This window comes from Centropristis striata, chromosome 14, assembly GCF_030273125.1.
Source record: "Centropristis striata isolate RG_2023a ecotype Rhode Island chromosome 14, C.striata_1.0, whole genome shotgun sequence".
In the NCBI taxonomy this organism is placed as follows: Eukaryota; Metazoa; Chordata; class Actinopteri; order Perciformes; family Serranidae; genus Centropristis; species Centropristis striata.
Window position 1 is genome coordinate 30663387 of NC_081530.1, and position 13462 is coordinate 30676848.

Here is a 13462-nt window from a genome sequence, read left to right on the forward strand (position 1 = left end):
TCTATCTTTGTGAGGGCCCTCATTGGAATAGTTAATTTTTCATCAGTTTTAGTTTTAATTTTGTTGTGAATTTTAGTTTTAGTTAGTTTTGTCACCACAAAATACAGTTTCAGTTAATTATCTTTTTTTTTTTTTAAACTAATTTTTATTTCAGTTAACTAAAATGTTTTTTCAATTCTAGTTTTTGTTATTTCGTTTCCTTTTCGTTAACTATAATAACCTTGTTCCCTAGACCCTTAAGTTAACCCTCATACATGAACCTCACTGTAACCTTCAACCCTAAAATAAAGTGTGAAATCGAAAAAAAAAAAAAGCTTTTAAAGAAGTGAGGACCGGCCGAAATGTCCTCACTTTGCAAAATGGTCCTCACTCTGTTGGTCAAAAACATGTTCCGGTCCTCACTATGTAGAGAGTACAAGAACACACACACACAGACACACACACACTGCAGCCTCTTCCCTTTTCTCACCCTCTTCTTGTTTCTTGTTTCACGTTTTTTACTCTCGCTTTGTCTTTTTAATCCCCCCCCATCCAATTCTGCCTGTTTAATAATGTATGAGAGGGAAATACAAGCAGACCAAGAGGCACCATTTTTCAAGTGCGACTCACTGTGTTAAAAAATAATAATAAACGGGAGAAGCATTAATGTCTAAGTGCACCAAGTGTACTGATGTATAAATGAATATAATCCATAACTGTAAAAGGGCATTATGGCACCGAGCAGCAAGGAACGGGGAAGATGAAAAATGGCATGAAAATCCACCTTTTCCCTCTTTTCTTCCCACATCTTTCCTTTCTTTTCCTGCACTTCTTCATCCTCGCTCTGTTGCCTCTTTTCCCCATCTCTCCTCTTATTCTTGGCCTTATCTTTCTATTCCAACCTCCTTCCTCTCTGCTCTCCTTTTAATATTTTCTCCCTCAATCCTAAATCTATTTTATGTCCCTCATGCCCCACTCCCTTTCTAATTGCATCTTCCTCTACTACCTCTCAATCATTTCTTGCTTCTTTTCTATTTCTTTTTATTGTTTTCCTATCTATCTTCCTTCATCTTTTTTGTTGACTGATTCATTCTTCACTCTCCCCACTCCTCATTATCTTCCCTCTCTGATCCTTTCTTCCTTTCCTCCTGCAGGTCCGTCTGCTCTACTGCTCCTTGGAGGAGGCCGAGGTGGTTTTCCGGGCGGCCTGGGCGTCGGGTCAGGCCGGGCCCAGTCACATGTGGTTCGCCGTGGGACCGGCCCTGTCCGGTCTGGGCCTGGAGGGGCTGCCCAAGGCCTTGTTCGCCATCCGGCCGCAGGGCTGGAGGGACGAGCCACGAAGGTACGAGCAGAGCACCAGTTCTACCAGGGGTCACTGCTTTATGAAAGAGAAAGTACCGTATTTCCTCATTTTAAAGCCGGGCCCCTATTAATGACCGGCCTCATTTAGTAACCGGGTGTAAAAACTATTTTTAGTAAATAAAAGCCGGCCTCTTTTATAAGCCGGGTGTCTTACCGGTGTTATGTCAAAGTCTGTTCCCCCGTCGATATGTGTCCCCCTTACCTTAACCTGCACCAACCTGACCCCTGACCCCAACCAGTCCTCCTTTAAGTTGTTAACATGAGCCCAAATTTACCTTAACTGTGGGCGGCTGTGGCTCAGTTGGTAGAGCGGGTTGCCCCCCGACCGGAGGGTTAGTGGTTCGATCCCTGACCATGGCAGCCTACATGTCGAAGTATCCTTGGGCAAGATAGTGAACCCCAAATTGCTCCTGATGCTGCGTGCGAATGAATTCCCAATGGTGGCAGAGGCGACCCTAAACGGTGCCACCTGCCACCATTGGGAATTCATTCTCACACTGATGAACGCATCATCGGGAGAAATTTGGGGTTCAGTATCTTGCTTCGACATGTAGGCTGCCACGGTCGGGGATCGAACCACCAACCCTCCGATCACTGGACGATCGAACCAGCTGCATAATAAACAGTATCTTTCACATAGTCGCTCCTGTACAACTTGAGGGCACAACAGGGAAATTTGTGATATAAATAACAACACAGTGCCCCTACTGGCCATGTGTGTATTGCATCTTGTCGATACATACTGTCATTTCTTGTGACAGGCAAAACCAATGCTCCTAACAAACTGAAGATACACATCAAACGTACGTTCATCGACCTCTAAAAGCAAGTAAATCTCCGGCCCACGACTTTAGCAACAAAACCTTCTGAGTGCATCGAACTGACCAAGGTTGTGTTCTATTGCCTAGAAATACAACTTTTTAATCTGTTAAAAGGAAGTTTGTGGTAGTTGTTACTTCATGGCCTTGCTTTATGTTACCATCCAACAAAGTCCATTCTCATAACATTCTTGTTCATTTTTTATTTCCAATGGTACTAAATCAACGTCCAAGTCAGTGTTTGTCCTTCTGAAACCTGCAGATACTCAATCAGTAAACACAAAGACATACCTGTAGGACCACTAGGATTCTGAACCTTTAATGCTGCTCATCGTGCATGTTTTTTTTAATACTTTACAGTACAGGAAGGGTTTTGCAGGATGCTCTGGGTACAGAACAGTACAGTCAGTCCATGCAGCTCCAGTGTTGTAGTTTCTTTCCCCTCAGCTGAATTGAGAATGTATACCTATTAAGTGAATTCTGCAATACAGAGCCTTTAAACCTGCTGCAAACTGAAACCTATGATTTTAAAAATGCATGAGGATCAGGGAGAAAACACACACACACTCTCTCTTTTCTTTAACCCTGAGAAACACACCTCCATGTTTTCCCTTCAGCAGCACACGGAGGTGCACAGTCAGATTTTACGACCACCTGCTCTGCCGTGATGTATTCTCTGCTGCGGGGATGACCTGATTTCACCACAGGGATCATTAAATTTTCATCTAATCTAATCTAAATAGACTGACCAAGTGAATCCAGGTGAAAGGTGGAATCCTTTATTGATTTGAACTATTAAATCCACTTCAGTCATGATGTGAAGCAGAGGGAGGCAGGTGAGCAGGGCAGGGCAGAGATGAACGCTTTGTGAGGGAGATTTTTTGTTGGAGTTTATTGCATCAGAAAGGCAAAACATGCTTTTCCAGAAGTTTCAATGTCCAATTTAACAAATCAACTCTTTTTTAGCAAAGGTAATAAAAATACCTCAAAGTGTAATACCATGGTTTTACTTTTTTTGCAGAGATTTTTCTAATTTAGCTTTGTGCATTTAGCATTTCTAATGCAAGCTTTTGTGTTTACTTTTTATAATTTATTTGTTTTTATCTGTGTTTTTTTGTAATTTTTGTGTGTTTTTTGTATTTTTTTTGTGTGTTTTTCTGTGTTTTTTTGTGTTCAAAATGTAAATAATCAGGTCATATAGGTGAGGTTGTCTTGGAAACAATGATACCAACATGGCATGGTGAAGAATTTTAAGTGGTTTATACAGGCAGAATAAAAAGGAGCCCAAAACTCCAAAGGGTTAAGTAATGTGAATGCTTAGACTTCTAAGGATTAATATACAAACAGATTCATATAACTAAACCTGATTAGATGACTACATTTGGAGACATGAAGTGCCCACTGAGCTCGAGGATATGACTCTTCTTTTGCATCATCTCGGGCATTGACAAGTGCTTTATTAAACACTTGCTGTCTAGCAGCCATCTTGACTCCATTGAGATGCAGGATTCCTTCCAGCTTGCCAAGCAGCAGCATCTGATTTCTGTGCTTGTAAAAATTTGTGACCATGTTGGAAGGAAAGCCCGATGGAGTGTCCCAATACTGAGAGCGATGTGGCCAACACACATGGGTCCATCTAAAGATCTGAGTCCCTGCCCAAGCCTGCACCACATTACTAAATGGAAAGATTTAAGCCTGGTGAACAAGGCAGGGTTTTCAAATCTTAACAGACTTTAAAGGCAGGGGAGACTTCAGACATAATGACAGCTTTAAACGATTTTTCATATTTTAATTGTAAGAATGCATGCACCAGACAATTCAGTCATGCTGCCCAGTTGGTTTTTATACTAAATGATTCCAGGTTCTGTGCAGACTGCCATTGTCAGCTTGTTGTATTTGTCTGTTTTGCACCAAAAAACAAAACAAAACCTCCCCAAAATTGGGTGAAGTCATGGCTGAGAAGACAGAATCTGCAGCATGAACTGGAAATAAAAGTTTTTTGTCTTTGTCCTCCTCCCTTGGGAGACAAATGGTGAAACCCAGTCGCCAGAACATTTTTCATTTAATTTTGTTTCTGTAAACCACAGATACAATGAATCTCAACATTTTTGAACCACAAATATGCTGAATGTGAAAGTTTCTAAACTGCTAAAACACATTGTCATTGGTGGTGAATGCTGCTTTAAACACACCTGGTAAGGTAAAGCACCAAAACCACTTGGTTAAGTTTATGTAAAAATAACAGAGTTTGGCTTTAAAACACTAATTGCAGACATAGCCTTAACAACTTCTTCCGGACAAAAATTCTAACAACGGGAAGCAAACCCTGGTCTCTCCTGGTTTAAAGCCCTGGGTCAGTCGAACATTAGATATTTATACAGTTATACAGTGAGATTATGTCCAGTCAAACTACAGACTCATTGGGCAGACAATCTCTACAGACCAGCCTTCAATTTGGAACACCAAAGCAATTGTTGGGAGGATGAATTCAACCTTAAATCAGCCCAAAAATCCCCCCATGTGGATTCAGCATTGACTCACTATGACAAGTGAGGTTACGTTGTAACCCTGGTTCTGTGAGTGAAGAGGGTATCTCGTATGGTTACATTGTAACCCTGGTTCTCTGAGTGAAGAGACTATCTCGTACGGTTACGTTGTAACCTTGGTTCTCTGAGTGAAGAGACTATATCTCCACTTCGATAAATATTTCATGTGTATGCAGTAGCTTGAGAAAGTATTGTCTGGAGACAATAGAGAACTTATGGTGCATTCAGGCACTCCTCCTCAGACTCATAATTACCAAATTGGTCACCAGCAGGAAGCAATAAATATGAAGTCCTTGCAAACCAGAAATAATTACACACTGTATAGGTGACTGTGAAATAAGAAATGTACCAAGTTAAAATTGTTAATACTATACAATCATACAGTAAAACCTAAATTGGAATATTTGCAACCTGCCAGAAGTGCAAAATTACTGCATTTATGTACTCAGGCCCAGTTTTTAGATACTTCACTTCAGTATTTTATGCTGCTTTAAACTCTAACATACACTTTCTTTTTTCATTACTCTATTTAAAGTAAGACATTTGCCAATAATTGAAGGCAATCACCTGGTAAAAATGACTTGGTCACACATTTCCCGACCTAATGAGTTCATGAGGATCGCCTGAATGCACCATTACAACTGACCAATGCAGAATAGATTATTAGATACTGAGGCGTTCCAATGATAAACCAGCTGAGTCCTCCAAATCTCCACAATAAAATATATAAAAGTAACCCCCGCCTCCTCTCGGTGGTATATTACAGTGAGTCTGCTGCAGTGTTTATGACCGCTGCTGCTGATGGATCCTCCAGAGAGTCTTTCTTGACACTAAAGAAACGATGCTGATGATGTGGACCAGTAGTTTTTGTGCAAACATTAGAGAAATAGCACGCTGGCTGCAATGGGAGTAGAGTCTCATATCACTGCTCCGCCAACAGCTCCTTCAAGTCACATGTGAGAATTAAATTTAACCTTGTTAACTGCTGCAACGTGTCGTAACACATGAGAGGGTTTTCTGACCAGAACAGCAATGTCACACGTTTGAAAGTGACGGTCTCAACATGGTACAACTGTGAACACGCTGCTTCCTCCTCACACCGTCACTGTGAATTAATTCTGTGAAGAGGACAGAATTTCTGCCACCTCGAATTTATGCTCAGAGCACTTTTGAACTTTTGAACCATTCCTGAACAGTCTCTCGCCTCTTCATGTCCTGCACCGCCGACACGTTTGAAGTGGTAATGCGCCAAATTATGGAAGCATTGCAATGCTTTATGAATGAGGGATCATTAGAGAGAGAGAGGGCTTATCACCAGGACTATAGCAGGAAACTATTGTCGCTCTTAAATGTTTATTTCATACCACACATGTTTTTCCATGTATAATAAGATGTAATAATAAGTGCCTGCTGGTGTTTTTATGCGCTGAGCTGCAAATCAGAGTCAACTTTACCGCCGTATTAAAAAGCAGCGCCTGTTAAATAGTCTGAAAGCTTCCTGCAGATCAAAGTCTGATCTATTATTAAACCGTCCGGAGACAGACACCAACAGAGCCGGCTGATATTTATTTAGTGGAGGGAGAGAAACTTGAGACATAAATAAATTTAGAAACTATATTTTCAGTGTCGTGCTGCATGCTTTAGTTTATTGGCACCAGCTGCTTCATCGTCGCTGACTCATTTATCATCTGCTCTGTAACATCCCAGTCATACATGTATGACGCCGTTTATCAGCCTACACTTTTTCTCTTTAGCTCATTAAACATGCTCATTTTTTGGGTGAATGATGAAGTGACTGCATCATTTTGATGAACGTGAGCATCAGTAGCTTTTATGACAGTTAAGAACAAGTGTGCATTGGGATTGACGGCTCCAAGGCTGCTGGTGTTTGTTCCCCTGTCGAATATTGGTTCCTTCCATAGTTTCATACTGTTAACCCTTTGATGCACAACATGGGTCCAATGTGACCCGACTAAGTTTTTATATTCTATATCTTTGCTATGCCAAGTGTGCGATTTATGTCAGTGTTCTAATCCCATACTCCGGGTTCTTAGGTTAAAATTGCCTGGAGGAATAAATGAGAGCATGAATGGTTGTCTGTCTCTATGAGTCAACCCTGTGATAGTCTGGATACTGTAGAGGGTAAACCCCGCCTCTCGCCCAATGTCAGCTGGGATCGGCTGCAGCCCCCCGCGACCTGAGTTTGGATAAGTGGTTAAGGAGAATGAATGACTAAATGAATCAATATTGTTCTTCTTTAACTGTCAGTGAGACGCCTAACAACTGTCTTTCCCAGCATGTTGCATCGTCTCTGAAACACTGTAGCACCTAGAAATCGTGATGTGTCTCAGCTCGTCTGGTTTCTGCTCATTTGCACAAAAAGCAAAGAAGAAAGGAGAGAGATGCAGAGCTGATGAGGAGACCAGTTTGGACTCTTGGCTCTGTATTCTTGATTCATCACTTTCTGTGTGCACAGCCAGAACCTCATTTGTAGAAATTAGGTAATTCAACAGTGTCTCAGTCAGTGAAGATGTAATTACTTTTCATTTTGTTAAAGTCACACATAATTTAAACTGCCAAGATGGGTGTTCTTTAAAAATTTGCAGAGTTCAGCTTTAAGATATGGAGGATCGGAGCCCATACATCCAGTGCTATTAACTTTGAGCCTGGCTGAATTTCCATTGTCACTGGCTGTGCGCTTATTCAAGCAGTGACAACTGTCTTCCACCCAGACAGTCTCTTTCTCCTGTATTTCCCTGGACCTCAGCACTGTCAGAAAAGACCTTTTGAAAATGTCCCCGTGTCTCCGTCTCACATTGTTCTCTCCCTAATCCTGCAGGCGCATTGCCAAAGGCGTCTCTGTGCTCACCCACGGGGCCATGGCTCTGCGGAGGGACCAGGGGGCCACCAGCCGCTCGCAGTACGCCGGCAACTGCCAGAGTGACGGCAACCAGACCCACCGAGTGCCAGACAGAATCAGGTGAGAGGGGAAGGAGGGAGGGGAGGGAGGAGGGTGACTTTGAATTTGGATGTCATTCACACGGACTCCTGAGTGAGCGAGCAAACAGCAGAGCGGCACGGAAAAGCAAACAGTGTCAAGCAGCTTTAGTCGAGCCTCCACATTCAGGAAAAAAAGCCCAGAGAGCTGAGTCATTGTGACCTGGAAACAGCTGTTTTGTTTCCATGGTGATGTTTGACAGGTGAAACTGTCTCCTCATCTCGTTCTCGCTCGTTACTGGCCTTGTTCTTCCTGCTGCTGCTGCAGATTTAGACCATTGATTACTGTAAATTATGATCATGAGGTCACACAAGTGCTTTTTTTTTTTCTTCCTTTGGCTTTGCATATTGTCTTATTTCATAATGAAAGCCCTTGATGCAGAGAGTTTATTGATTCTGCAACTTGATTCTGCAGCACTGCCCAGGGTCACATTCAGTGCTGCCAAAACATAAACAGTCACTGTGGTGCATTCAAGTCCTGTAGGACAAAACTTTTGTTGCTGCTGTCGATGAATTAATGCAGTTTGTCTGTGTGACCTCAAAGTGGCATTTGGAAAAAAATGCACAGCTCTGCAAATGCATCATTTCACTGTTGGATTTATAACATAGATACGTTGCTTTTACAAGCTGTGGCTGAGTGTTTCAAGGATGTTTTGTGGTCCACAAAGGCCTTCAGAGGACTGAATGACAGGCTCAACCTGCTCCTTGACCCCAATAAGACTGTTTGGCCTTGAATAAAAGAAACTAATGGTGCTCTTGCAGGAAACATGTTAACTTGTTAATCTCCAGAAAGTTAAATAACCAACAAAATATCAGCTGGAAACTGTACAGTAGTAAAAACATGGTGAGAATCCCCCCTTCATACACAAAGGGACTTTAAGGGGGACATATTATGCTCATTTACAGGTTCATTCTTGCATATATATATATATATATATATATATATATTTTAGTAGAACATGTTTAATTGCAGGTGTAGTGGTTAGCACTTTCACCTTACATGGGTTCAAAACCAGCTTGCGGCTTTCTGTCTGGAGTTTGTTCTCCCCGTGTCTGGTTTTCTTCCCTCAGTCTAAAGACAAACCGCTTAGGTGACTCTAAATTGCCTCTAGGTGTGAATGAGAGCATGAGTGGTTCGGCAACCTGTCCAGGGTGTACCCCGCTGGGATTTGCTCCAGCCATCCGCAGCCTGAGTTGTGATAAGTGGTTATGGGTAATGGATGGATGTTTTCATGCTTTAATGTTTAAAAAAACTCATTTTCTTATTTTGTCCATCTGAATATACCTATATTTGCTGCTCTCTGTCTGAAATGCATTGTTTTAGCTCCTGTCTCTCTAAGGCTGCAGTCACACATACACAAAGTAAACATTGGTGAATATTAGCCTCCCACTACTTCCATTCTATGAAAGCAAAGAGGCAAATTAGGCTTCTGGTTGCAAAGCAAATCTTCATCTTTGAATTGCATAATCAACCATAATGAACTCTGACTGGCATTCTTGCGGCCTCATCCAATAACAAACATGTGTGTGTGTGTTTGTGTGTGTGTGTTTTCTTGTATATTCCTACATAGTGAGGACTGGAACACGTTTTTAACCAACATAGTGAGGACATTTTTGTGAAGTGACGACATTACAGCCGGTCCTCACTTCGTTAAAGGCTTGTTTGAGGGTTCATACTTTGTTTTAGGGTTAAGGTTACATTAGGTTTATGTTAGGGTTAATGTTGGGCGTTTAGTTGTGATGGTGAAGGTTAGGTTAAGGGTTAAGGCCCCACACACCGCACCGACGGGACCCGACGCCGACGAGCTCTTGTCCAACGATTCTGTCGCCTCTCGTTGGACACAGTCGGCTGGAAAAAAGCAGTGAAACACATCGCCACGACAACTGCCGACTACTCAGCAGCCTGTACGTTCTGCGCTTGCGTGAGATGCAATAAGTCTCCCTAACAACGGGTGTCGCTAGTGTCGTGACTGTAATCCAAAACATGAAAACAGGAAATGACGTAACGGAGAAACCATAGAAGTAACCATGGAGATTAAAAACAAAGTGCACACAGCATTGAGCTTGTTATTAGTTTTGAGAAGACGTTTTGGGCATTTTGAAAAACAAAGCTTTGCTGCAAAATGGTCGCTCCGGCTGAGCGGCTGTATTTTTAAAAACGATGCAAAAAAACAAAGCAAAATGTAGTTGTCTCCACCGTGCAATGTGTTTATGTTTACTCTCGTCACTTCCGCCCCTCCCACACACCGCGCTGATTCGCTAGAGCACCGCCAATCAGATCCGCCCATAGCTAGCACACAGCCAATCAGAGGACCCGACAAGGCTACTCTCCCGACGAGGCCCGACAGCTTCCTCGACGCAGATGAACACACCAAACAGACGCGTACCCGACATTGTCCGACTGTCTCCGACGATCGACAGTCGGGCCGGTGTGTTCCTGGCTTTAGCGTTAGGGGCTAGGGAATTCACTTTTCCAATGAGGGCCCTCACAAAGAAAGAAGTACAAGGATGTGTACGGAAGAATTATCCTATCTTTATTCAAGAGCGTAGATTTTCAGTTTGAGAGCATAATTTGTCTTTCTCATGCTCAGATTTGTTCTCCTCATGCTCACATTTTGCGCTCGCACTCAGATTTCTGTTGCTTTCTTTCAAAATGTGTGCGTGCACTTAAAAACCACATGCTTGTGCTCACATTTCTTCTTCTTGGACACAAACATTTTGCTCGCACTCAAATATGTCCTGTGCGCGCTCAAATCTAAAGTCTACGCGCTCAGATCTCAACTCTGCGCTCTCAAAACTTTTGTGCTCGCACTCAGAACACGCACGTCCTCTCAGGTTGAGGTGTCTGCTCAGACTGAACGAAAGCAGCAGAAATCTGAGTGCGAGCGCAAAATGTGAGCATGAGGAGAACAAATCTGAGCATGAGAAAGACAAATTATGCTCTCAAACTGAAAATCTACGCTCTTGAATAAAGATAGGATAATTCTTCCATAGATGTGTGTGTGTGTGTGTGTGTTTGTGTGTGTATGACCCAGTAATTGCTTGCCTGCATTCACATGTGTTTGACTGCAGCCTCAGCCCCCATCTTGAATAAATCCCCGTCTGCTCTGATTGGCCTGCTAGAAACAGATATGGTGCAACTTTGTGCAGGAGGTTCTCAAGTGGTGGGAGATTCTCTGATTTGTGTCTGAATATTCTCTCCAGCCTTCATGTGACATGGGAAGGAGAGCTAAATCTGAACGGCTTGTGTGTATTTCTGATCCAGGCAGCCCACTAAAACCTGCCTGGCTTGTCTCCTTTCACAGTTTGTGGGTTTGTAGCTTCTCCAGATACCCAGTTGTACTTACTGTATGTGCACAAGCAGTGAGGAAGTGAGTTTTCCATGATGTGTCTCCCTTTAAATATGTGGAGGAAAATGAGCAGAGCAGAGCAGAGCAGCAGAATAGCAGAAGTCCAAGTTTTAACTGCATGCTTGATTGACTGCTGCTGCTCTTTGGCACAATCCCCTGTGGGAACTGTTCGGAGGAGTCAGGTTCTGCTCTCTTTTCAGCTGTCAGTGTTACAGGAGCTGTCTGCTAACCTGCAGCTAGACCGGCTCTGGAGATTTCTCTTCAAATTGACTAATACGGCTCTACTGTATAACATTCACAAATGAGTTGTCTGCAGGACGGATGCAGAATTGTCCATAAAAAAAGACAGTTTATACATGAAGCTCCATTAGCATTTAGGGTAAACCTGTGTCAGGAGAACAGATAATGCCAAAAGGCCCTTGAGCAAGGCAGCGAATCCCTCGCCACTTCTTCTTCTTCTGCTGGAGGACGGCAGCAGCTGCGGCGGCTTTCAGGCCTCACACTGAACTGAATATGAAGAGGCGTGTTTTCTGGAAGGAAAACAAGAAAGCCTCTAAGACTAGTAGGTGTGAAGACAATAGCAGGGCATTATGTAGGAATTTAATTAGCATTTTAAAGACAACAGGCGAAGCTCAAATGGGAAACTTTTTGTTTATTCATGTGGAGCGGCAGGGATGATGAGTGTCTGGGGTCGTGTTTCTGAACGTGTTCTGCCTCGTATTTGTTGGTTTGCATCTAAAATATGTTGGATTGAGCAGTTTGCATGAACAGTTCCAATGATGTTGACATACTAAAGCAACGTTTTTTAATAAGGAGAGTATTGTGAAAGCTTAGCTTGCACCGCAGTTTGGATTCTCGTGAATCAGGTAAATCTCTGGAGTTAACCCTCTCAAATCTTCGGCTATTATGTCCGTTAAAAAATCTTCCCCATGCCATGTTGGTATCAGTTTTTATAGCGCAACCTCACCTATGTGTCCTGATAATTAATTTTTAACTCTGTTTAACTTACTTGATCAAAATTTTAAACCCAAAAGAAACAAAGGAAAACATAAAATCTGATCTCGAAAATTTTCACACACAGAAATGTACATGTTGCAAAAATGAACACAGGTTGCAAATATAACATATAACAGGTCAAATGAGGATACTAACTAGTTCTATATTTTTATACTAAATATATTTGACATTATCTCCAGTTTTACTTGGCTGAATATCATCAAAAAAAATCTGGTATGGAGTTTCAAGCCAGAAACTTAGAGAGAAGCTGATGGCTCGACGTTGCTTCATTTAAATTTTTTTTTTTTTTTTTTTTTTAAATATTTCGCTCTATGCCAGGGGTCTCAAACTCAAATTACCTGGGGGCCGCTGGAGGCAGAATCCAAATGACCAAAAAAAGACACAAAATTACTAAAAAAGAAAGACACAAAATGATCCAAAAAAGTTACAAAATTACCAAAAGAGACACAAAATGACAGAAAAAAACTAAATTACCTAAAAAAGACACAAAATGACAAAAAAAGACACAAAATGACCAAAAAAGACACAAAATTACTAAAAAAAGACACAAAATGATTACAAAAAGACACAAAATTACCAAAAAAGACACAAAATTACTAACAAAAGACAAAATTTCCAAAAAGACAGACTTACCTAAAAAGACACAAAATTATTAAAAAAAGACACAAAATGGCCCAAAAAGACACAAAATGAGCAAAAAGACACAAAATGACCAAAAAAAACCAGAAAATTATTAGAAAAGTCACAACATTTTTTTTTAAAAAGACACAAAATTATCTAAAAAAGACACAAAATGACCAAAAAAGACACAAAATTACTAAAAAAAGACATAAAATTATTACAAAAAGACACAAAATTACCAAAAAAGACACAAAATTACTAACAAAAGACAAAATTTCCAAAAAGACAGAATTACCTAAAAAGACACAAAATTATAAAAAAGACACAAAATTATTAAAAAAAGACACAAAATGGCCCAAAAAGACACAAAATGAGCAAAAAGACACAAAATGACCAAAAAAAATAGAAAATTATTAGAAAAGTCACAACATTTTTTTTAAAAAGACACAAAATTATCTAAAAAAGACACAAAATTACCAAAAAAAGTAATTAAAGGGACCTTCCACACACAACTAGCATAATGAATCTATATAATGTATGAGTTTCACTTTCTGAAATGATTGACAAAAAATATTGAACTTTTTCATGATATTCTAATGTTTTGAGATGTACCTGTAAATCACAAGATCTCACCAGAATCTCTTCAGACTCGACGTGGTGCGTTTGTGTCCAACCAGACCGTTCTGTCCTGTCAGCGTCCTGTGAGGAGCTGCTGGCAGCTGGTTGAGGTGGTGAGTCGACGCGGGGAGGAGAGTGTTAGCCAGTAATGCAG

The 13462-nt window shown here is 41.3% G+C and overlaps 1 protein-coding gene across 1 annotated transcript in view; it reads left to right on the forward strand.

The window, feature by feature from the left end:
* Nucleotides 1–13462, forward strand: part of grin2da (glutamate receptor, ionotropic, N-methyl D-aspartate 2D, a) — a 220577-nt gene that overhangs the window by 31813 nt on the left and 175302 nt on the right. The window contains exons 4-5 of the mRNA XM_059349211.1: nucleotides 1134–1321; nucleotides 7545–7685. Coding sequence (XP_059205194.1) covers nucleotides 1134–1321; nucleotides 7545–7685 — 329 coding nt within the window. The remainder of the gene's footprint in view (nucleotides 1–1133; nucleotides 1322–7544; nucleotides 7686–13462) is intronic.